The sequence below is a fragment of the Gadus morhua genome, chromosome 9, assembly GCF_902167405.1.
Source record: "Gadus morhua chromosome 9, gadMor3.0, whole genome shotgun sequence".
Lineage (NCBI taxonomy): Eukaryota > Metazoa > Chordata > Actinopteri > Gadiformes > Gadidae > Gadus > Gadus morhua.
Genome location: NC_044056.1, coordinates 11382258 through 11406103, shown reverse-complemented (window position 1 = coordinate 11406103; position 23846 = coordinate 11382258). Strand labels below are relative to the sequence as shown.

Genomic DNA, 23846 nt, shown 5'->3' with positions numbered 1-23846 from the left:
CTATTTCTCATAAAAATAATTTACATAAACATTGCATAAAAAATCCATCAGATGAAAATAAAATAAAATGTACACAATTTAGGAACAAACTTACACAAATGATTAGAAAGGCCATACGATACCATTTCACGGAACCCCTGGCTTAATCACAGGGCGATGCCAAAAATAGCAGGTGCTCGACAATGTCTGATGTCTCGAACGGTGAGAGAAGGGTGGCGGCAGGTGATGCTGACCTTGCTGATGTTTTAAACTCTCATTTTGTCTCTATTGGGAAAAATCGCGCACAGTACATAGTTCAACCTTTGAATGCCTCGTTTAGCCAGTTTTTACAAGATGGTAAACCGAAATCCTTTTATTTAATGCAAACAAATTGTATTGAAGTATCTGAAACTATCAGGAGCATGAAAAGATATCAGGAACCGACAATATCTGCAGTACTATCCTAAAAGCCATTGCTAACGAAATTGCTGATCCTTTTGCCCACTGTATCAATCTGTCATTATCCCTGGGGTCTGTCCCAAAAATGGCCAAGATAGCAAAAATGATCCCGGTCTACACTTCTGGCGATAAAAATAATTTAAATAATTACAGACCCATTTCAATCTTATCTTCCCTTTCTAAAATATTTGAAAAAAATTGTATACACCAGACTAATTAATGTCTTAATGTCTCAAATTTAATATTCTTGACTCTTCTCAATATGGCTTCAGAAAAAAAAACCGACATGTATGGCGGTTCTTGATTTAACTGAAAATGTATATGATGCTATTGAAAAAGCTGACCACTTTGTTGGCATTTTCTTGGACTTGTCAAAAGCCTTTGACACTATTGATTATGAAATTTTATTAAATAAACTGCATTTTAATGGCATAAGAGGTGTTGCATTGGATTGGTTTAGAAACTATCTTTATGAGAGAAAACAAAATGTACGTATGAATGGCAAAGAATCCAGTAAAAAAAAAATCATAAACCATGGGGTCCCCCAGGGCCGCTACTCTACATGTTCTGTCTCAGGTTTCCCCGCTGACAAGCAGCTCATTGCAGCTCATTGCAGCAAGCCAATGGGAAGTCTTCCCATTGGCTTGAAGGGTAAATAACGTCATGTGACCTTGTGATGATCTGGGGGGGATGAAACCAATGCGATGAACTTTCCAAACAGAGAGCTGTGGATAACGTTGAGGAGTCGTGTTACCAGAGTCACCGCTGGGTCATGAAGTATTCAACAGGTAACAGCTGAGGACACTCTCAGTCACCAGATCACTCTCCAGGTTCACTCTCAGCCCGGTCACAAGATCACTCTCCTGCCCTCCATCGGCACCGCACTGCACAGACCTCTGCTTCCTGAATCTGATACGCCCCGGGAAATAATAACTGCAATCAACACCAAGCACAATCGCTGGGTGATTACCTTTGGAGCATCGCTCCTGATTTTAGGTGAGTGTGATATTCACAGAAATCGAGGTTGCTACAAATGAAAAGGATAAAAAACACAATGGTGACCAAGGCGGAGTCGGACCCCCGTGTCGGAGGGCTGCGATGCACAGATACCGGGGAGGAGCTGCTATCTGCCCTCCCTCCAACACGGCGCCCTGATCTGCTGCACAGAGAGCCATGGCCTTGGAGGAGCAGAAGAGAAGAGGAGGAGAGGAGCAGAGGAGGAGCAGAGGAAGAGGAGCAGTGGTGGAACGGAGGAGCAGAGGAGGAGAAGAGGAGAAGAGGAGCAGAGGAGGTTAAGAGGAACATAGGAGGCCACGGGGAGCAGAGACCACTAGCCTTTCAGGCCGGTCTGACAATACTTTCAGACAGCAAATGCGTGCGACTCCAGACAGTGAGTTCAGACACATGTCCTTATGGAGCAGGGAGGGGTCAGGAGGGGTGACTCTAGGATGTGACCTTAGCCTTAGTCTTGGGTGGTTAGCCTTAATAAGACACAGTAAATTAAGGCTCCTATGGGATGGTTCACCGTGGAGGCCCTGCCTGGGGAGAGGGGACCTCATCGCCGCCGACGCATCCTGGGTAATACATGCTATTGAGGATCTGCTGATGGGTCCTTCGACTCCTCCCAGGCATAGCGTTGATTCAAACCATCCTGACCTCCGACCTCTTCGACCGTCCGAGCAGTATCACGAGCAGCTCATACAACTACGTCAGAAAGAGTCGGTCCAACATTGAAATGAAGCTGAAGTAAATGAAGCTAACAACCTGGGTCTTCCTGTAGCGTTTCCCGGGCCACCAGTGTGTAAATGGTTAGCATTTATACCGTGCTTTTCTAACCAGTAGACACCCAAAGGCTTTACAATTCACCCATATACGCACTAATTCACACACCGACGGCGGTGTCAGCCATGTAAGGCGACAGTCAGCTTGTCAGGAGCAGTGAGGCTGAGCTGTCTTGCTCAGGGACACCTCGAAACTCAGCTAGGAGGAGCTGGGGATCGAACTAGCAACCTTGCGGTTACTAGCCAACCCGCTCTACCTCCTGAGCCGCATGCCGCCCATTGCCACCCGATGTGTACAGGGATACAGGGACGTCATCGCACGTTGACAGGAAGGGACCAGGGACTCAGCAGAATTGGAGCCAGCGTGGGATGGTCTAAAGTGCGTTCAGCTAACTGACTCATGGTCTGATATTATTTCCTTACCAGGAAGTGCCTGATGGTCAATTAAGTCATACATTGAACTTTTAGAAACCTGCCTTTTTATTATTTTTATAGAATTTGTCTCAATTAAAATAAATATAATATAATAAATATATGTTAACAAGCAATAAATAAATCATTAACAATGTAATACTTTGAATAATATAGGCCTACATCTAACAAGGAACCTCTCTCTCTCTCTCTCTCTCTCTCTCTCTCTCTCTCTCTCTCTCTCTCTCTCTCTCTCTCTCTCTCTCTCTCTCTCTCTCTCTCTCTCTCTCTCTCTCTCTCTCTCTCTCTCTCTCTCTCTCTCTCTCTCTCTCTCTCTCTCTCTCTCTCTCTCTCTCTCTCTCTCTCTCTCTCTAATCAAATAAATATAAATATATTTACAACTAAATATATCTTAACACATACAGCTATACTGACGGTAGTGAAGGTAAATATGGTAATAAAGGTAGGCTCGTGTCTCGTAGAAATACAATTTCCGCCTATTTCAACCTGAAATCTGAGAAAGGTGCGACGTTAAATGATGACCAGTGGCTCCTAAAACAATGCACTTCCAACACCGTATCCTCCGCAGACATAGCAGAAACCTATTCACACGCCTGCTTTAGAAGTCACAATGGAAAGCAAGACAAGAAACAATGCAAAGGCATGGCATACAATAAATAACCATACAATAACCAGACGCATCTATTATTAATTTAAAAACAATACAAACAGGAGAAGCTCCCTCCCCCTTTCAATGTAAGCAGTAGTGGACCGAACCAACGCATGACAGGGGTGTCCTATCGCAACACACGCACCTCAAAAACACATTTAATCAGAAAATAAGCAAACTACACGTTTGAAACGTACTCAAATCCTAATAATCTCACGCGATTGAATAACGTTATAAATAAACTGTATTAACAAACCCTTTCCGGAGGTAAATACACCAGCGAACCCCCGCCCCTCCACGGGGTGCGCGGCCCGCCTGCACAAGGCAGAGGGCTTGGCCGTGGCATCTCACACTCGTTAATAGTGGTCTTCAGGAGCAGGTGATAATGTCTTCCCCGTGCATGTCCTCTCACAATTTCATTCCTTGAGACCCAGCTTTTCGGCCAGGAAGACGACTCAATCCACCGGTGAGTGCTCCATCACACCTCCTCACACCCTAGCGGGGGTATCCGGCGGGGTTTGGGGGGTCCGTTACCCGGGCGCCGCGCAGCCGCTCGGTGCGCAGGATGATGGGGGCGCCCAGTGCATGATGAAATAGCTCACATGGTTGCACTTCGAGGTGCGGTGGACTATTGACGTGCATCACGGGGACACGCTGTCCCCGGGTGGCCGTGTGCCGCTCGGGCCAAGGTGCTTTCTGCTGCCCTGTGTAGCGGTAACCCTAATCATGGTTTCTTTGATTAAAAATATAGATTTCATCTCAGTCACGTGAGATGGAGAGAAAAGCAAAAGGGGGGAAATATGTACCGTACAGAACACCCCCCCCCCCCCCCTGTGGAAGAGCGCTTTATGGTCAAGCGCACGGGGGATGCATCGGATAGGACGAGTGTCTCGGAGCGGGATGTAAATAATGCACCGTGTACACAAAACGGGATTCACGGAGCCGTCGGTACCCCTCGAGGACAGAAAACCGGGGAGCCAGAGAGAAAGAAATCTATTAATCACTTAATCTGTGGATTTGGGGAAGGCGATGGGGGGGGGGATTGCTTAAATTACAATTGCTTTGTAATCTAATAGTTTCATGGCGTGTTTGAGACACCCAGAGTGTGTAGCCACTCAGAGAGCGGTGCTCTGGTCCAGGAGAGACAGCAGGTGCTCGTCCTCCGCTCCTCCGAGGTCCGTCTCCCGGTGGGGGGGACGGAGGGGGACGAGTGTTTGGGTTCGTATGCAAATCGCCTCGTGCTCCGCGGCGTCTGCCGTGAATTATTGAAGTCCCGCGATAGGATGAAGACCCGTCGACCTGCCGGGGCGGCTGGTGCCTTCGTAGTAATGTATTATAAATGTTATCCATAGAGATCGGCGCCTTTGTCTCGTGATGTTCATGTGAGAAACAAAGCTGTGTGTGTGTGTGTGTGTGTGTGTGTGTGTGTGTGTGTGTGTGTGTGTGTGTGTGTGTGTGTGTGTGTGTGTGTGTGTGTGTGTGTGTGTGTGTGTGTGTGTGTGTGTGTGTGTGTGTGTGTGTGTGTACACGCGCAGTCCTTCCCTAAATAGGGCGATTGTAAAGAAAGACTTTAGAAAAAGTACCAAACACAACGGTTATTTGTTTGAACAGCAGAGCATGCACTGATATACCGAGCCCTTTGTCTCGGTTCAAATAAATATATATTAATAAGCTATAAATAAATCGTTAATACTTTACATGAATGCTATAGTCCTACATAAGATGTGGCCCATATGTTGTGTTTAGTGTTAGAGGTGCTAAAAATGCATTTGGGACAAACCCTTGTGAGAGACGGACACAGAGACGAACACACACACACACACACACACACACACACACAGACACACACACACACACACACACACACACACACACACACACACACACACACACACACACACACACACACACACACACACACACACACACACACACACATCAAGTCACACCACTAAACAATAGTTTTCTCTCGCCCTGCAGGCATCTGAGGATAATGAATCTATAGGAACCCATCGCATCTCATCCTACAACCGACCCGACCCACCCAGACGCCGCCCAGGAATCCAAACACCACTCCAGCAGAGCCCGAGACGTGTCTGTCAGCCTGTCACTCATCATCACCCCGCCCTCCCAGCTCCCCGTACAGAGAGACCCTCCGGACCTTTTATCCAATGCCCAAAAGCAGCAAGGCGGTCGCTCTTGACGATGATGTCACCGAGTCCGCCAGGGACCTGCTCTCCAACGAGGAGCCCAGCGAGGACGCCTTCAAGAAGAGCACCCTGATCGTACCCCGGGAGGGGGCCCGCAAGGACCGCGACGCCGAGGGGGGTCCCGCCTCAGGTGGGGAGGATGGCGATGAGGAGGAGGAGGAGGAGGAGGAGGAGGAGCGGCCCGCCTGGAACAGCAAGCTGCAGTATATCCTGGCCCAGGTCGGCTTCTCCGTGGGGCTGGGGAACGTGTGGCGGTTCCCCTACCTCTGCCAGAAGAACGGAGGAGGTGAGTGATCAGACTTCCTCTTCTTCTTCTTCTGATGCCTCTTCGTCGCGGCACCCGAACACAACTGAGATTGTTTCTGCTTTGTTGTTGGACTCGCAATAAAAGATTTAACAAGAACTAGTTTTAGTGAGAGGATAATACGTATGAATAGTTACAAGGTGAGGTTCACAAGCTACACAGGTTTAACAGGAAACCTTAGGTAAGTCAGTTATTTATTTAAACCAGCGAGTCTACTTCAAGCTTCCTGTGTTTGGGGTCGGTTAGTTACTGAACCCAACCAGTCCGTTCTAAGCTTCCTGTGTGGGGTTCTGTGGGGCCTGGGGCCGCGACCCACATCCTACTCCAGGCCGCGATCCCCTCTGTCCGGCACCCCCAGCTTTTGCCTCTGCTTCCGGACAGATCGTCTAAAACGCCGGTGTCTTCCTGCCATTCAAAGTGGTTGTTAGTAGAAGTGGTTGTTAGTAGAAGTGGTTAGTAGTAGAAGTTCTCTAGGAGTCATAAGTCTGGACGTACTCGGGTCCATTGAATGTATGAGAAAAGGGGTATCACAAATGTAAACTTTCAATATATCTAAGGCTTATGATTCAGCGTTCTCCCATGGACCCCTATGCAAATCAGGCGACCCTAAGTGGCTCCCGCCCCTCCAGTTGGGAACCCTTCTATTGGCAAGTCTTCAAATGTCCAAAGGTTGTGACACATCGGCATTCATTTGCTTCTATTGCAATAGCGACAGAATCACATGAAAATATAATTAATTAATAAATAGCTATGGATGCAGTTCAAAAACCACTCTGTGACACATGAGGATCATTGCCATGTTGTCTCTGGTAATAACTTAAGAAGAACAATGAGGACTTACTCTTCCAAACGGACCACAAACCCACAGTGACTCGACAATACGTACACTCTTAAGTGTTTCTGTAAATAGTTTGTTATTTCACTATATATCCACGCGAGAAGTTCTGTTTTCCAAGTGAGTTGCTTTTCAAACACATCGCATTGCTGCCTCAGAATCTGAGGTCTTCCTACCCAAAGGCTTTCCTCTGCGAGCTTGCATGATGACGCTCACAGGATCTGGAACCAATGGGCTGTTTTTGTCCCTGGTCAGGAGATCCCTGCCCCTGAGTCCTCGAGCTAGAGACATGCCGCAGGAGAGGGTCTTTAAGTGCGGTAGAGGCAGGTTCATTCAAGCTTCAGGAAGGTGCTTTACCAACAGTAAGGAGGAGAACAGTAGAAGCTCCTGATCAATGTCAGAGTATCGCTGCAAAAGACTAAGGTCATCTGAAAAGGTATGGATGTAATCAGAGAGAGGGAGGGAGAGAGAGAGACAGACAGGGGGAGAGAGAGAAAGGGGGGGACGGACAGTGAGAGAGCGAGAGAGAGAGATTCTTCCTGTGCTCTGCTCTGAACCATACTGCCCTTGCTGCTGATTGGACGACTCCAGGTACACATGAGAGTCATGTGACTGTGTTAATGTTGGTGTGTCCTGTTCGCTGCCTTTCTCAGACATAAACCAAAACAGACAGAATCGATGATACAAGGGGTGGATAGCGACAGAAGACCCCACAAGTTCTATTTATGGTTAAGTTTGTATCGTTACAGTAAAGATAAAAACGGTTCTTTGTGCCATTTCAGTTTTCTAACCACTTGGTCAAAACGATCCAGAAACACTGAACTCATTCCTAAATAAATACATTTACCACAAAGCCTCAGTGGCTGGAAGGCCATCAGAGCCAACTCATCTCCGTTTCAGTTGAGGCATTGAAAAGGCGCCGGGTAGCATGTGCTGGGGACATCGTCTCCTCTCCAGGGAGGGGGTTAGCAGTGTTGCCAGATTGGGCCAGATTTTCCTGCCAGCCAGTGTTGCCAGATTGGTCTGGGAAATCTGGCCCAATCTGGCAACACTGGGTGTGAGCTGGCCCAATCTGGCAACGCTGGGTTTGAGCTGGCCCAATCTGGCAACACTGGGTGTAACTCTCTTCAACCACAGCTTAGCCACCGATCATCAAACAAAGCCAGGGAAGTCCTACATGGGGACCGTGTGCTGGTTCCACCGCACACGGGGAACCAGCAACCTTACAACACGCTAGACACAGGGAGGGTGTGTGTGTGTGTGTATGCGTGATGGTGTGAGTCAGTGTGTGTGTTCATTCCCCAGATGTATTTCATGGATATGAAGGCACTTTGATGTCTGGAACTTTAGGGATAATCTTCCACCTGGGATTTTTAACCAGATAGTTAGTTGTTAAAGGCTCGATCCAGCCCGACCAGCCGTTTTATCTTCAGTACAATAGTGTGTCTAACACACTGGCGTGTGTGTGTGTGTGTGTGTGTGTGTGTGTGTGTGTGTGTGTGTGTGTGTGTGTGTGTGTGTGTGTGTGTGTGTGTGTGTGTGTGTGTGTGTGTGTGTGTGTGTGTGTGTGTTGCTTTCAGTTGGTTTGATGCTTGGGCCACCCTGCTGGGTTGCACTATAATTAGATTAAAATGGCCGTCTTGGGCCGCGCCATTACTGACTCTGTTCTTAAGGGTGTGTAGGTGTGTCTGTGTGTCTGTGTGTTTGTGTGTGTGTGTGTGTGTGTGTGGGTGTGTGTGTGAACACGTGTGTGCATGTGTATAGTGTGTGCTCGTGGGTGTGTGTGTGTGCTCATGCATGTGTGTGTGTGTGTTTCTGTGTGCGTGTCTGTGTGTGTTTTTCAATATTATTGTGTGTGTGCTCATGTGTGTGTGTGCATGTGTGTGCGGTATGTTTACCTCCTACTGCAAGGTGTGCTCTTTGCTTTATAGTGTTGTGATGTCCGTAAACACACACACGCTAGGATCCCCTGGCTAGCTCCTCATTAGCTCATCATTTGCTCCTCATTAGCTCCTCATTAGCTCCTCATTAGCCTCGTCATGATATAAACTCATCTGAGTGTTTAATCCACTCAGGGGGGGCGCTGTCCTCAGACCCCCCATCCGAGGCGAGTCCGGGGCAGCGGGCCCCTGCTGGGATCAAATCCCGATTCGGAACACAAAGTTGTTCCTGACCGCTTCGTCTGCTGCGGGCGCTAACTAAGCTAGCTAATAAACTCCCGCCGGCCGCGTCTAGACAGGATGATATTGAGGAGCTATTTAGAGCTAGATCAAATGTTGTTGTTGTTGTTGTTGTTTGTCGGGCCGTCCGTTATCAAAGGGGCGGACGCCAGCGCAGACACAATGGCCGCCGGCGCCGCGAAGCGCGACCAAAAGAACCTTCACACAAAGCTTTGAGGTCCCCCTCAAACCCCGGACCCCGTCCTCTTAAAACCGACACACACACACACACACACCACTCCCATAAGGGGGGTGTTCAGGAATGCGTGTTTTCAAAACCCTCCCAGCAGGGGGTCCGGACGATGACGGGACGTCCTGCCAGACATATCAGTGTTGAAACAGACGCTGGTCGTATTGTCGTTGTACAGTGGCGTCATTGTGGTGGTCTCGGGACCATAGCCCACCCACCGAGCGACGTGGGGAATCCTCCCTGAGGAAACGGGCCACTCAAAGACGCCCTGAGCGTTTAGAACATGACCAAACAGCGGCAGCTATGTACGGAAGAGGATGAGGGCCACATGGGATTAATACTTTTTTTAGAGTCTGAATAATCAGAATTCTGACCTAAAGTCAGAAGAGTGACTCTAAAGTCCGAAGTGGGACTTTTCAGCTCAGCCTGTGGTTCCAATCCTGTATGGCACCAAGTGACTCTAATGGACCTCGGTACCTTACAGGTTCCTTACCCGTAATAAATACCCTGCCTTTAATCACAGAATTCACACTTAAAACTCTGAAAATAAATAAATAATAACATGTGGCCCTTATCCTCTTCCGTAGCTCTGGTTGTTCTTAGTTCAGGGGATTTACTTCTGACCTTGCTGGCCGAAGAGGCAGGAGGTTCCTCCACCACGAACGTTTGAGTTTTCAAACCGTGAAGTCAAAGTTGTACCCTGTCCGACCCAAGCTCGCCCTCTGAGCGTGGCGCTCACATGGTTCAGCGAGTGACGAGCGGAGTGCGAGGGGGAGAATAACGTGAGCTGATAGGACTGCGTGTTTCCTCCAACCGCACGCATCATGTGTCAGGTCAGAGCTGGGACCTCAGAGACACAGAAAAGGTCCTGAAATGAGACTGTTCTGTTATGATCGGCAGCGAAGAGCCAGCACACACACATAATAGTAATATAATAATTATAATTACATATATAATAATTATATGTTTAATATATATATATATGTTTAATATATCTATCTATCTATCTATCTATCTATCTATCTATCTATCTATCTATCTATATATATATATATATATATATATATATATATATATATACATATATCATGTTAATTATATATATCTCTAACTGGTCTCTAACTGGTCTCTAACTGGTCTCTAACTGGTCTCTGGTCCCCAGGAGCCTACCTGGTTCCCTACTTCATCCTGCTGGTCTCTGACTGGTCTCTAACTGGTCTCTGACTGGTCTCTAACTGGTCTCTGGTCCCCAGGAGCCTACCTGGTTCCCTACCTCATGCTGATGGTCTCTAACTGGTCTCTAACTGGTCTCTGGTCCCCAGGAGCCTACCTGGTTCCCTACCTCATCCTGCTGGTCTCTAACTGGTCTCTAACTGGTCTCTGGTCCCCAGGAGCCTACCTGGTTCCCTACCTCATCCTGCTGGTCTCTAACTGGTCTCTAACTGGTCTCTGGTCCCCAGGAGCCTACTTGGTTCCCTACCTCATCCTGCTGGTCTCTAACTGGTCTCTAACTGGTCTCTGGTCCCCAGGAGCCTACTTGGTTCCCTCCCTCATCCTGCTGGTCTCTAACTGGTCTCTAACTGGTCTCTGGTTTTTGGTCCCCAGGAGCCTACCTGGTTCCCTACCTCATCCTGCTGATCCTGATTGGGATCCCGCTCTTCTTCCTGGAGCTGGCGGTGGGCCAGCGCATCCGGAGGGGCAGCATCGGGGTCTGGAACTACATCAGCCCCCGCCTGGGGGGCATCGGCTTCGCCAGCTGTCTGGTGGGTCTGGGAGGAGGGGGTCCCACATCTGTCTGGGGGGCCGGGGGGTTCACATCTGTCTGGGGAGGAGGGGGTCTAACATCTGTCTGGGGGGGAGGGGGGCTCACATCTGTCTGGGGGAGCGGGGGGCTCACATCTTTCTGGGTTGGGGGAGCGGGGGGCTCACATCTTTCTGGGTTGAGGGAGGGAGGGATTGTCACATTGGTCTGGGAGGGAGGGGGTATCGAATCTGTTTGAGGGGAAGGGAGGGAGATAGGGGCAGAGAGAGAGATGGATGGATTGATGTCTAGACATACGCAAACACACGCAGACACACCTATGTACGTGCACACACGCATATACACATCACATTCACCCAACATCCACTCAAGTGAACCTGGATTATTGGCTCAGAACACTGCACGGGTTGAACAAGGGCTACCGGTCGTTGGCCCAGACGTCAGGGATTAAAGGCTCTTAGAAATGGCTACATTTTTTTATAGTTTTTATTTTGTGCAATACATATAAAAGGGTAGTATTGGTGATTTTAGTTAGACAACGTCTAACTGATCACTGTCTTGTTTGTTTGTTTGTTTTGTCTTGTTTTTGTTTTATTTCTTTTTTTCCACAATGTCTTGTTTTTAAACGATTTATGATGACTTTATGCTCTGTAAGGTGACCTTGGGTGCCTTGAAAGGCGCCTCTAAATGAAATGTATTATTATTATTATTATTATTTTACTAAATCTTGAAATGACATCCGTGGCTATTATACAAGCATTTAATGTAAAACCCAAATGTTTGCCTGCAGACTTGTACCTTAATGTATTTACAACAGTGAGTCGTTAGCATGCATTCAGAGTCTTTAAGGTACCAGGAGAAGGTAATGACTCACAGCTGGTGAATCATGAAGGGTTGATCCTCCTGGATTCCTCTGATGCAGCAGAGAGCGTTCCCTGAGCTAAACAGAGAGTTAGAACGTTCAGCCAGAGCAGTACAGAGCTGATCAGAACCCAAAGCCTCTTATTGGTCTGGTGAAAACATAAACATCGATACTGAAACTACCAATGTGGAACGACCAATGAAAAGATGACATAATGTTGATCTATCTTCTGTTTCTAATTCTATTGAGTTAAATTCTCTTTGATTAAATTCTCAGTAATTAATAGAAGAGAAAATGCATGCAATAATTTGACTAAAACATCCTCAAGACACAAAACATATATGACGATACACCTGGCCCTCAGTCCTGACCCTCACACCTGGGCCTCTCACCTGGCCCCCACCCCTGTGCTGATCCATGTGCTGACCCTGTGCTGACCCCTGACCCCTGTGCTGACCCTGCAGGTGTGCTTCTTCGTGGCGCTCTACTACAACGTGATCATCAGCTGGAGCCTCTTCTACTTCTCCCAGTCCTTCCAGCAGCCCCTGCCCTGGCACGAGTGTCCCCTCATCAAGGAGCAGAACAGCACCTGTAAGATGCTCACCGTATCACCTTATCACCTAACCCTGTCATCATCACACCACTTCATATCATGGGCTCGTCCGCTCCTCACAGATAGAATCATCTAGAGATGTTCAGGTCAGTTTTTTCCTTCAAGATACAGATTCCGATTCCTGAACTTCCTGAAGCATTCTTGTAGTTAAGCGTCCATGCATCCGTGTTTTTGCGACTTTGTAGCTCAAGCACACGTAGATCGGAGGCTACGCGTTTACTATTCCTACTTTCCACCTCCGGCCGTTAACGAATGCAGCATTACACCATAGAGTTTGATGTTCTCTGCCTGAGTAGTAAAGGAGCTAGTTATGTGATGGTATCGGATCAGCGCATAAACTTGCTTACTCGCCGATACCCTAGGAATTTCTGATACTGGTATCGGTATCGGAACAACTCTAGGCCCCCATCGCTGAACGTTCTAGCTGTTGAAGAATCGTTTATAAAAGTCGACATGATTTGAATTAATTTCCAGCGATGCACTCCGTCTCCTGACACTAACCCATAGCCCGTTGTCTCGTTCTCCAGATGTGGTGCCGGAGTGCGAGAAGAGTTCCGCCACCACGTACTACTGGTACCGCGAGGCCTTGGACATCTCCGACTCCATCTCGGAGGGCGCCAAGCTCAACTGGAGGATGACCGTGTGTCTGCTGGCGGCCTGGACCATGGTGTGCCTAGCCATGATCAAGGGGATCCAGTCCTCTGGGAAGGTGAGGTTCCAGGGGGGGTTGGGGGGGCCGGGGGGCCACAACACTCGCTCGGGTGCTGGTTACACTACTTCTTCTCTCCCTCTTCCTGCACCTCGTGGCTTGAGGCGGCGATGTCCTGGAAACGCAATAAAAAGAGAACTGGCCGGAAAAAACGAAGGGCGCACTTTTAGAGCGGTGAGCGCGTTTCTGTCCCCGTTTGGACCAACAGGGTAACACAAGGCGACTAGACCGGCCCTGATCGAATCCACGTCATCTGGAGAAATGATACTTCTTTAAACGCACATATTTATTTGAAGTGTTTTTTATTTTTATTAAAAAGCTCCTGGTCCCTTCGGTTTCATGGATGAATTGAGGACGTTTGGACTGCAGGCAGCGCCTCAAGCTGAGCTGAAGTAACCCTTTTCTGTCCCCAATGCAGCCTTAGATTTAATCCCTCTATGTCGTTTGGGTGAAATTATTTTCATTTCCTTTCATTTTACCTTTTCTTACATCGTACAGTTGATGTCATTCGGACTTGCATATGGAGGCTAGTCCTAGCCTGGGCGCTAAATCGCTAACCTTAGCTTCCAGTCATTTTTGTTCTCATATCAAATGACAATTGTGTCACAAAAGACTTTAAGAGATTCATTTGTGGTAAAATAAACGTTCTCTAAAGACAGCCGATGGTTAATATCCTGAACTCTCCTCCCCTCCTGATAACGATGACTAACGTTAGCTATCAAGGACTAGCGTTAGCGACTAACGTTAGCAACATCTCACTCAACTTCATTAGCCCAACCGACACGTTTATCGCTGTGAAGGCCGTTATCTCTTGTCAGAGAGACAAAGGATCTTCAGGTGAACACATTAGTGGCGCACTAAACCGGCCGCCTTCGTCGTTCAAAGCATAATGCACCGTTCACAGCCACGGCCTTTATTTGTTATTTCACTTTTTTGGTTATTTTAAACCATAGAGAAAAAAGCTTTACGTCTGAGCGCGGAGACGGATTAGTGAAGCCACACACGGCGGCAGCCAGCGGTACAGTTGGCCAGTGTCACTTCAACTGCCATCGTGGGTGGGGGGGGGGGGAGGGGTCTCGCTCGGCGTTGGCCGGACAGAGAACGCCCGAGTATTTCTCCTCTCTGAAAGGAGGCCAAGCTAGCTGGAGCGCCTTTGAAGCTAACTCAGAGCGCCGCGCTACAAAAGAATATTAATGCCCTTATATAGGCATCCTCACAAAAGGCCCTGATCCGAGGGAGACCCCGCTAGCGTCATTAGCATTTCCCTCCCATTTCTATGTGTGGGGGTTTGGGGGTGTGGGGGTGCGGGGGTGGGGGGGTGGACAACAGCCCTTCTTGATTGCCATGGTGATCCCGCTCTTTATGGCTTGGCGGGAGTTTCAAGGGCCAGGCGGGAAGAAGGAGGGCAGATGGGGGCAGATGGAGGGGCAGAACCTAGAGTTCTGCTCCTGTCCAGTGTTTAAAGAGCGCAGATTACTTAACGAGACGCTAACGAGCCAGATGCTGCTATCCTCTGCTGCTAATGACAGCAGATCGTTATTCTTCAATAAACAAATGCAGTCATACAATTGATTCAATATCTTATGAACTGGAAAATTAGTATAGATTTAATAATTAATTACTTATCTTTAATCAAAAAAGATCAATGATTGCAATGTTGATAAAATCAGAAAAGGTTTTCTAAAACAAATCATACATAAATGCTTCTCAGTCAAATAGAAGCCTGTTTAGTTTCAGCCATCCGTGATTCATTAAGTATCTTATCTTCCTTAAGTTCCCAAATATTTCATTTTTTGCAATGCAAACCCACTAATGATGATTTGAAGAATCTAATGTACAAGGTAATTAATGTATCATGTATGATCACTACTATTAATCAATGTCATATATATATATACTTGCTCCCTTATATTGTATTTCATAGACCATTTTATGAATTGATAACAACGATAAAAGGAGGGGTAGCGTGTGTCCTCACCTTCTGATACCTCACCCTGTAGCCAGCCCTCCAGGGGGTTGGGTGTGGAGGATGAATGGCTGACTGACGCTGTGATTGGTTACAGGTGATGTACTTCAGCTCGCTGTTCCCCTACGTGGTGCTGATCTGCTTCCTGGTCCGGGCCTTGCTGCTCAAGGGTTCCTGGGACGGAATCCGTCACATGTTCACCCCCAAGGTAACGAGCATCAGGGACCCTTTGTAAACCGTGATTTGACTGCATTATACTGTGCTTTTCTAACCAGTGGCCACTCAAAGCGTTTTAGAATATTGGCACATTTAAACATTCATGCACACATGCACACACCGACGGCGGTGTCAACCACGCAAGCCGACAGCCAGCTCGTCAGAAGCAGTTAGGGTGAGGTGTCTCGCTCAGGGACACTTGAGCGAGACAGAAGGTAGTAGGAGCCGGGGATCGAACTAGCAACCTTCCGGTTACCAGCCAACCCGCTCTACCTCCTGAGCCACATGTCCTCCTGAGTTCACTGTGGATTGTCAGTGTTTTTTCCTGTTTGTTCAGCATTGAAACAGGCGCGGTGATGGTGTCCTTCGTCTCTCTATTCTATCTATTGTCACTTAATGTACGCACTTATTGTATGTTGTACGTCCTGGCACTTAAAAATGTGCTTAACATCATGTAGCGTCTTATCCTAGCTATCTTTGTTGTATACGAGGAATGGGATAACAGAGATTGTTTGTGCTTGGCACTTGCTTACTGTACCAGCGATATATTGTTGTTTCTCTTTTTTCTGAAAAATTTACTTATTGTAGGTCGCTTTGGATAAATCCTAACTGTAAATGTATTTTATTCAGTCGTTCATCTCCCAACCCAACCGACGTAGCCCCAGTAATCCCAACGGGGATTGTAAAGCTCGGAACACTTGTTCTGAGCAAACTGTTTCAGTTGCCACGGAAACAGATAAAGAGAAAAATCCATTCTGTAACCGATCAACTAAAGACATGTATTCAGGACTCGTTTCCGCGATGCTTCCGTTGGCCAGCGACAGCAGACCGCGGTAACGGACCAAGCTGTTCCCCGCTGAGCTGCTGGGGTCTGAGCTGCTTTGTGTGCGGGGCTCCGGTCTTCAGTTCGGCTCTCGTGCCCACGGTCTGCTGAGGACTCGTGTATCACAAAATCCTGATGGTTATGTCCCAGTATGATGTAAGCTGGGCTTCTGAGAGAGATGGTGCACCTTTCAATCATTTGAAAGTTCTCTCATAAATTGAACGAGCGAGGAGCTGGATTTGTCTGGGGGTAAAACGTACGCGTTATTACGTTGGACCGTGTCCCCAACCAACCGTAGTGATTGGTCGATCCTAGCCCTACCACGTGTCCTGACCTGTGATTGGTTTATCCTAGCTGTACCATTTGTTCTGACCTGTGATTGGTCCTATCTGTACCACATGTCTTCACTTGTGATTGGCTGATCCTACCATTTCCTGACCTGTGATTGGTTGATCCTAGCTCTACCACATCGCCTAACCTGTGATTGGCTGCTCTTACCATGTCCTGACCTGTGATTGGCTCCTCCTAGCTGGAAATCATGCTGGAGGCCAAGGTGTGGCGTGAGGCGGCCACCCAGGTGTTCTTCGCGCTGGGCCTGGGTTTCGGCGGGGTCATCGCCTTCTCCAGCTACAACAAGCGGGACAACAACTGCCACTTTGACGCGGTGATGGTGTCCTTCATAAACTTCTTCACCTCGGTGCTCGCCACCCTGGTGGTGTTCGCCGTGCTCGGCTTCAAGGCCAACATCATGAGCGCCAAGTGTGTGACTGTGTAAGCACCGGCCTCTTCTGCAGCTCCTGTGTGTGCATGTCTGTGCACGTGTGCATGTGTGGCCTTTAGGGCACCGTATTTTATCAATTTAATATTTACATTTGGGGCAATGTTTTTCTGTCTAACTTTTCATGAATAAAGCATAAAAATGCAAAAACAAATCCTAATAAATAAAAATAAATAATAACAAAAATATATAAATATATAATGACATTCTTTGTAGCACAAAGAAGGGCCTTATCGATATTTTGTCCCCCCTCCTGGTAATAAAAGCAATTTTAGTTAATTTGTTAATAAGTTAATTAGTTTAACCCTTTTGCGTCCCCTCGGTCCCTCCCAGGAACACCAAGAGGATCGTGGCGTTGCTAGGCAACCAGCTGAGCCGCAACCTCATCCCGGCCCACATCAACCTGACGGAGGTCAGCGCCGAGGACTACCAGAAGCTGACGGACATCATCAGGGGGGAGAAGGGGGCGGACTACCCCAGCCTGGGCCTGGAAACCTGCAGCATCGAGGAGGAGCTGAACAAGGTACACACACACACACACACACACACACACACACACACACACACACACACACACACACACACACACACACACACACACACACACACACACACACACACACACACACACACACACACACACACACACCCTGCAGCATCAAGGAGGAGCTCAACAAAGTACACAAACACATGATGACACACACACAGAGAAATGCACACACACACACACACGGACACAAATAGAGAAACACAAATAGAGAGAGAGACACACACACACACACAGCATCGAGGAGGAGCTCAACAAGGTACACACACACATACACACACGCACACATACACATACACACTAGTCAACTACACGCACACACACACACACAAAACCATACCCATAACCACAGGCCATAAAAAAGAATTATGTCCTTGATTTGATAGTTTTCCGAATGCATGTTTCTATGGGTTTCCACATCACGCGGTCTCTGGACACTGAGGTGAGGGTCAACGACGTCATGAAGATAAACGAGCCTTCATGTCCCGAACACTCGTGTTTTATCGTTAGGGCAGCAGGGAGGAATAGAGCCTGCGTCACTACAGGCATATTGCCTACAGTAGTGCTCCTCAAAAGGGGGTACGCGTACCCATAGGGGTTCTTTGGAGTATTTAATTTGATTTATTTCAAAATGAGCAAGTTTCAATTCTGAAAGCAGACAAAAGAAAATCTGGAAAAAGTTCAAGTAGTTGAAATGTAAATCTGAACACAAGGAGAAAGGAGAATCAGTGAAAAATAAAGCACAGCCAGAAACACCAAATTGTCATCAGCTTCAGGAGGAATATACGGGGTTGAAATTTTGCCAACAGTGGCATAAAGTACAGGCCCATGTTTCTCACTAGATTGTGAGCATTTACGCCCTTTTAATGTTCATGTTCACTCTGCCTATTGTACGCTCATACATTGTTTATGTTCATTTAAAAAACGATTAACCTAAAATTATTCTGTGGTAATATATCTTAGTGGGGGTACACTGGCAGAAAGAGTTAGAGAACCACCGGCCTACAGGGCAGTCTTCATCAGGACTTCCTTGCGTTGAGTCGTCTCTCTCCCCGTCTGAATAATGGAGGAGGGGTTAGACGGCCACGCTGGCACCCATCTGGGGAAGAAACGGGGACAAAACCCGAGACCAGCCCAGGCTAAAGAGGGCATAATGGAGCCGATCGTGTTTAAGGGACTGGGCGCGTCGAGGAAACGATCAGGGTTAGCGTCTCAAAGACGGGATTCATTCATACGTCTAGCTCGGGAAAAGAGTATCAAACAAGAACCAGGAACAGAGTGAAACAGCAGAGACCGCCTCTGGTAAACCACTGAAACACACTCATTAGTGTCTGGTAAACAAGTTCTACCTGGTGCTGGTGGGGCCCCAGCTCAGGGCTCCATCGAGGCCCCTCTCTCTGCCTGGTGCTGGGCCCCCCCCCCTCTCTCTCTGTTTCTCTGCTGACCGGTTGCCCCCCACTCTCTGTCTCTCTGCAGGCCGTGCAGGGCACCGGTCTGGCCTTCATCGCCTTCACGGAGGCCATGACGCACTTCCCGGCCTCCCCGTTCTGGTCGGTGATGTTCTTCCTCATGCTGATCAACCTGGGCCTGGGCAGCATGTTCGGCACCATCGAGGGCATCCTCACCCCGCTGATCGACACCTTCAAAGTGCGCAAGGAGTTCCTCACAGGTCAGTGGGGGGCCCCAATGCCACCGCCTCAGGGGCCCAGAGAAACAGAGTAATACAGACAGGAGGCGAGGAGACAGACAGACAATCCATCTACATTTACATTGAGGGCGTTTAGCAGACGCTTTTACATTTGTCAGAAGAAAGAGAAACAACAATATACCACTGTCGGTACAGTAAGGTGCATACATTAGGTGCCGGGACGTAGACCATACAATAAGTGCCTAAGGGGTGTGTGTGTGTGTGTGTGGGGGGGGGGGGGGGGGGGGGGGGGAGGCTATGCAGTGTCCAGGTGAACTCTGAACACGTGTCGTACCGTGGTGCCGAGCTTGGGGTTGGTGTCGGTCCAGACGTTAACCTGCTCCCTGTGTCCCAGTGGGGTGCTGCCTGCTGGCCTTCCTCATCGGGCTGCTGTTCGTCCAGCGCTCGGGGAACTACTACGTGGCCATGTTCGACGACTACTCGGCCACCCTGCCGCTGCTCATCGTGGTCATCCTGGAGAACGTGGCCGTGGCCTGGGTCTACGGCGTGGACAAGTAGGTTCTAGACCCCTCGAACCCGGACCTGGTCCACCTGTGTGTGTGTGTGTGTGTGTGTGTGTTTGTGTGTATGTGTGTTTCTATGGTGTGTGGGTGTGTGTATCTATGTGTGTGAAGTTTGTGGGGACAATTCTGTCAATTATCGATTGATTGAAAGCGCAAATTCAAAGGCGTCCAAACTAAATTGGTCGCTGTAAATAAGTGCATCCACCTTCAAGTGACAGGAAGGAAGGCCGAACCAAACCCCCTGAATAGATCAGAAGGCTTCAGTGAGCCCATGCTTGTTACCGTTGGGAACCACTGCGCTCCATCATCTGATCCCCCCCCCCCCCGCCCCACAGGTTCTTTGAAGACCTGAAGGACATGCTGGGCTTCACGCCCTTCCGCTTCTACTACTACATGTGGAAGTACGTCACGCCCATCCTGCTGCTGGTGCTGCTGGGCTCCAGCCTCATCCAGCTGTGCATGACCCCCCCCAGCTACAACGCCTGGATCCAGGAGCTGGTGAGTGACCCCCCCCCCCCCCCCCCCCCCCACCCCCATGTGCTCCTCAGACAGGACTAGAAGGTCCAGAGGAGACAAGGCCTTTTGGTCGTTGTGTTTTAACACAGAGTTTACTGCGAGGTGCAAAGCACATAATGTGCACGAGGATGTCAGTTTGTCCATTACGATGAAATGCCTCGTGATTATTTACATTCACATTTAGCGAACACTTTTATCCAAAGCGACAATAAGTCAGATGAAATAGAAAAATATATATATATCGTTGTTGGTACAGTAGGGATGATCATAGAACCAAGTGCCAAGCACTAACAATCGCTAGGTTTACCCATTCCCCGTATACAACAGAGATAGCTAGGATAAGATGCTACATGATGATAAGTACTATTTTCAAGTGTCAGGACATGCAACATCCAATAAGTGCGTACATTAAGCACCAGGACGTAGAACATACAATAAGTGCGTACATTAAGGGACAGGAGTTTGAGCGTAGAGTACCTCGGTGCGTCTCCTCTCGCTCGTATCCTAACCCTCGATCTCCTCCTCCTCCTCCTCCTCCTCCTCCTCAGGCCATGGAGAAGCTGGTGGAGTTCCCTCCGTGGGGCGTGTTCGTCTGCATCTCCCTGGTGGTGACGGCCGTGCTGCCCGTTCCCGTCGTCTTCTTCCTGCGCTACTTCAACGTCATCGACGACAGCATGGGTGGCGTGGGGGCCGTCTCCTACAAGAAGGGCCGCATCATCAAGGAGGTGTCCCGGGCCGACGAGGACGACGACGCCAGCCTGATCCACGGCCGCTCGCCCAGCGAGGCGCCCTCGCCCATGCCCGGGAATAGCATCTACCGCAAGCCCGCCGGGACCGGGGGCCCGGACTCTGACACCGCCCCCAACGGCCGTTACGGCATCGGATACCTGATGGCGGACATGCCCGACATGCCCGAGTCCGACCTCTGAAGGCCGGACCCCTGAGGGTCTAGAGTTCTGAAGGTCATGACCCCTGAAGGACTGGGCCTTTGGAGGTCTTGACCCCTGGGGGCCCAGACCTCTGAAGGTCCAGACCCCTGGAGGTCCAGACCCCTGGAGGTCCAGCCCCCTGGAGGTCCAGACCCCTGGAGGTCCAGACCCCCCAGCCTAACCACCCCCCTCTCGCGTGCATTTAGCAGTCCAACCTCCCCTATACATATTATATATATTTTTAACTTGTGCTGTATATTCTTTGTAGATATGGTAGCTGCTCTCAGTCTTCCTTTGGTCTGGGACACTTTGCGACGGTTCCATCTTATTAATGGTATGTCCTCAATGTTTTTATTTGTTGTTCCTCATAACTTGGATGTGTTCCTCGACCCAGCCCATATCTCCCTCCTTGGACCCCCCACACTAGATTAGGGCTGAACGATTTGGGGAAATAATCTATTTGCAAAAAAAAAATAATCGATTGCAATATTGGTCAAAATAATCGCAACATCAGTTAATACACACATTGACACACCGACAGCAGAGTCAACCATGCAAGGCGACAGCCAGCTCATCAGGAGAAGTTAGCAACCTTTCGGTTTCAAAACAACGGCTCCACCTCCTGAGCTAAGCCGACCTACCTTCCTAATGTCGTGTATTATTCACAAAAAAATAAATAAATCATTCTTTAGTATGACCAACACAACATTGGAAGCAGTCAAGATATAAACTGCTCTTTCCTTTAGGCCAGGCCGATGTGTTGAGATTAATTTATATTATTAACTTCTTTATTTAACCATTGAATTGTAAAATAAAGAAATGAATCGTGCTGATTTCCAGTCAGTAACGTAACAAATCACTCTTTTTATCACATCCTTTGCGATTTGCCTACCGCGTTCTATTACATCGCGATTTCGATTTGAATTTGATTAATCGTTCAGCCCTACCCTAGACCTCCCTCCGGAACTAGGTCCGGACCCCAGGTCCACCCCCCCAGTCCTCCTCCCCTCCCAGACCCCCCCGGTCGGGTAGATGTTAGCAATAAGGTGAACGAATGGCAGACCTACTTCCTGCCACCTAGTGGTCTGAAGAAGAGGGCCTCTGTAGAGAAGGCCAGGACCCGGGGCGGTTTGGTCCCGGGACCCGCCGCCGGGTTCAGTTGTAAATACGGTGGTGTACATAAGTGACCCGGACTGGCCCACATGTACCGGGTATAGAAGCACTGGAGCACCCTGGGCCGGCTCCGATTGGCTACGATGAAATCGACCAATAGACGGCCGGCAGGATGGCGATTGGGCTACATGGATCGACTCGTTGAGGTCACTTAAGAGTAGCTAGTGTAGGACCCCCGAAGGCGTGGTCCGGTCTAGGAAAGGGTCCTGTCTACGCGAGGGTCCGGCCTGCGTAGCAAGCGGCTCTCAGACCCCAGGGTTTGGACCTGAACCAAGGGTTTAGACCCAAGGGTTTGGACCTGAACCAAGGGTTTAGACCCAAGGGCTTGGACCTGAACCTCGGGTTCAGACCTGAACCCAGGGTTTAGACCCAAGGGCTTGGACCTGAACCCCGGGTTCAGACCTGAACCCAGGGTTTAGACCCAAGGGCTTGGACCTGAACCCCGGGTTCAGACCTGAACCCAGGGTTTAGACCCAAGGGCTTAGACCTGAACCCCGGGTTCAGACCTGAACCCAGGGTTTAGACCCAAGGGCTTGGACCTGAACCCCGGGTTCAGACCTGAACCCAGGGTTTAGACCCAAGGGCTTGGACCTGAACCCCGGGTTCAGACCTGAACCCAGGGTTTAGACCCAAGGGCTTAGACCTGAACCCCGGGTTCAGACCTGAACCCAGGGTTTAGACCCAAGGGCTTAGACCTGAACCAAGGGTTTAGACCTGAACCCAGGGTTTAGACCCAAGGGCTTAGACCTGAACCAAGGGTTTAGACCTGAACCCAGGGTTTAGACCCAAGGAATTAGACCTGAACCAAGGGTTTCGAGCCAAGGGCTTTGACCTGAACCCCGGGTTTAAACCTGAACCCAGGGTTTAGATCTGAACCCCAAGGCTTAGACCCCAGGGTTTAGACCTGAATCCAGGGTTTAGACCCCAGGGCTTAGACCTGAACCCCGGGTTAAGACCTGAACCCAGGGTTTAGACCAAAGGGCTTAGAACTGAACCCCAGGTTTAGACCTGAATCCAGGGTTTAGATCCCAGGGCTTAGACCTGAACCCCAGGTTAAGACCTGAACCCAGGGTATAGACCTGAACCCAGGGTTTAGACCCCAGGGTTTAGACCTGAACCCCAGGGTTAGGACCCCAGGGTTTAGACCTGAACCCCAGGGTTTAGACCTGAAGATCAAGATCTAGAAACACAAATGTTGAACGTGTTGAAAACCGATTCAGTCATTATTCAAAGAAGAAAAAAAACTCAACAAATCTGTGCCTAAATGATTTATATTTGTTTATAGAATACACGGTGGTTGTATATTTAAGGTATTCTGTAAATATAATATATAAATATTATAAATATATTTATCTGGATAATTTGGTTATCAGGACAGTGTTTCCATGGCTCAGACGTGCTGGGGATGTTAATGCCGGTTTTCTTTTGTATTGTGTACTAATATGCTGTCATGTATCGAGTCCTCGAACTGTATATACTTTTTCCATCAAATGGCTTAAAATGCAATGCCGCGCCCACCCCCCCCCCCCCCCCCCCCCCCCTAACCCTAACCCCGCCCCTGAGATTAAAGAGCAGATGCGCTCTGAGCTGACGGTGCTGCTGGAGTCGTTGTGTCTCTGTTCTCCATCAGGGTTACGCTACGGTCTGCGTCCCATTGGGTCGCTGAATGTAAACTTGTGTTCT

The 23846-nt window shown here is 48.8% G+C and overlaps 1 protein-coding gene across 1 annotated transcript; it reads left to right on the top strand.

Annotated features, from left to right (window-relative positions):
* The first annotated feature begins 3614 nt into the window (after positions 1–3614).
* Positions 3615–23684, top strand: slc6a15 (solute carrier family 6 member 15). The gene is made up of 12 exons (XM_030365246.1): positions 3615–3766; positions 5281–5796; positions 10664–10821; positions 12147–12273; positions 12823–13004; positions 15068–15178; positions 16539–16780; positions 17121–17310; positions 18811–19003; positions 19377–19536; positions 19881–20043; positions 20610–23684. The coding sequence occupies exons 2-12, from the start codon at positions 5472–5474 to the stop codon at positions 20988–20990; spliced, it is 2232 nt and encodes a 743-aa protein (XP_030221106.1). The 5' UTR covers positions 3615–3766; positions 5281–5471; the 3' UTR covers positions 20991–23684.
* The last annotated feature ends 162 nt before the right edge of the window (positions 23685–23846 follow it).

Excerpts from the sequence above, each read along its gene's own strand:
- slc6a15 (XM_030365246.1), top strand. The coding sequence starts at position 5,472 with ATGCCCAAAAGCAGCAAGGCGGTCGCTCTTGACGATGATGTCACCGAG. Across the intron at positions 13,005-15,067 it reads GGATCCAGTCCTCTGGGAAG|GTGATGTACTTCAGCTCGCT; the intron begins GTGAGGTTCCAG and ends GATTGGTTACAG. Across the intron at positions 17,311-18,810 it reads TCGAGGAGGAGCTGAACAAG|GCCGTGCAGGGCACCGGTCT; the intron begins GTACACACACAC and ends GTCTCTCTGCAG.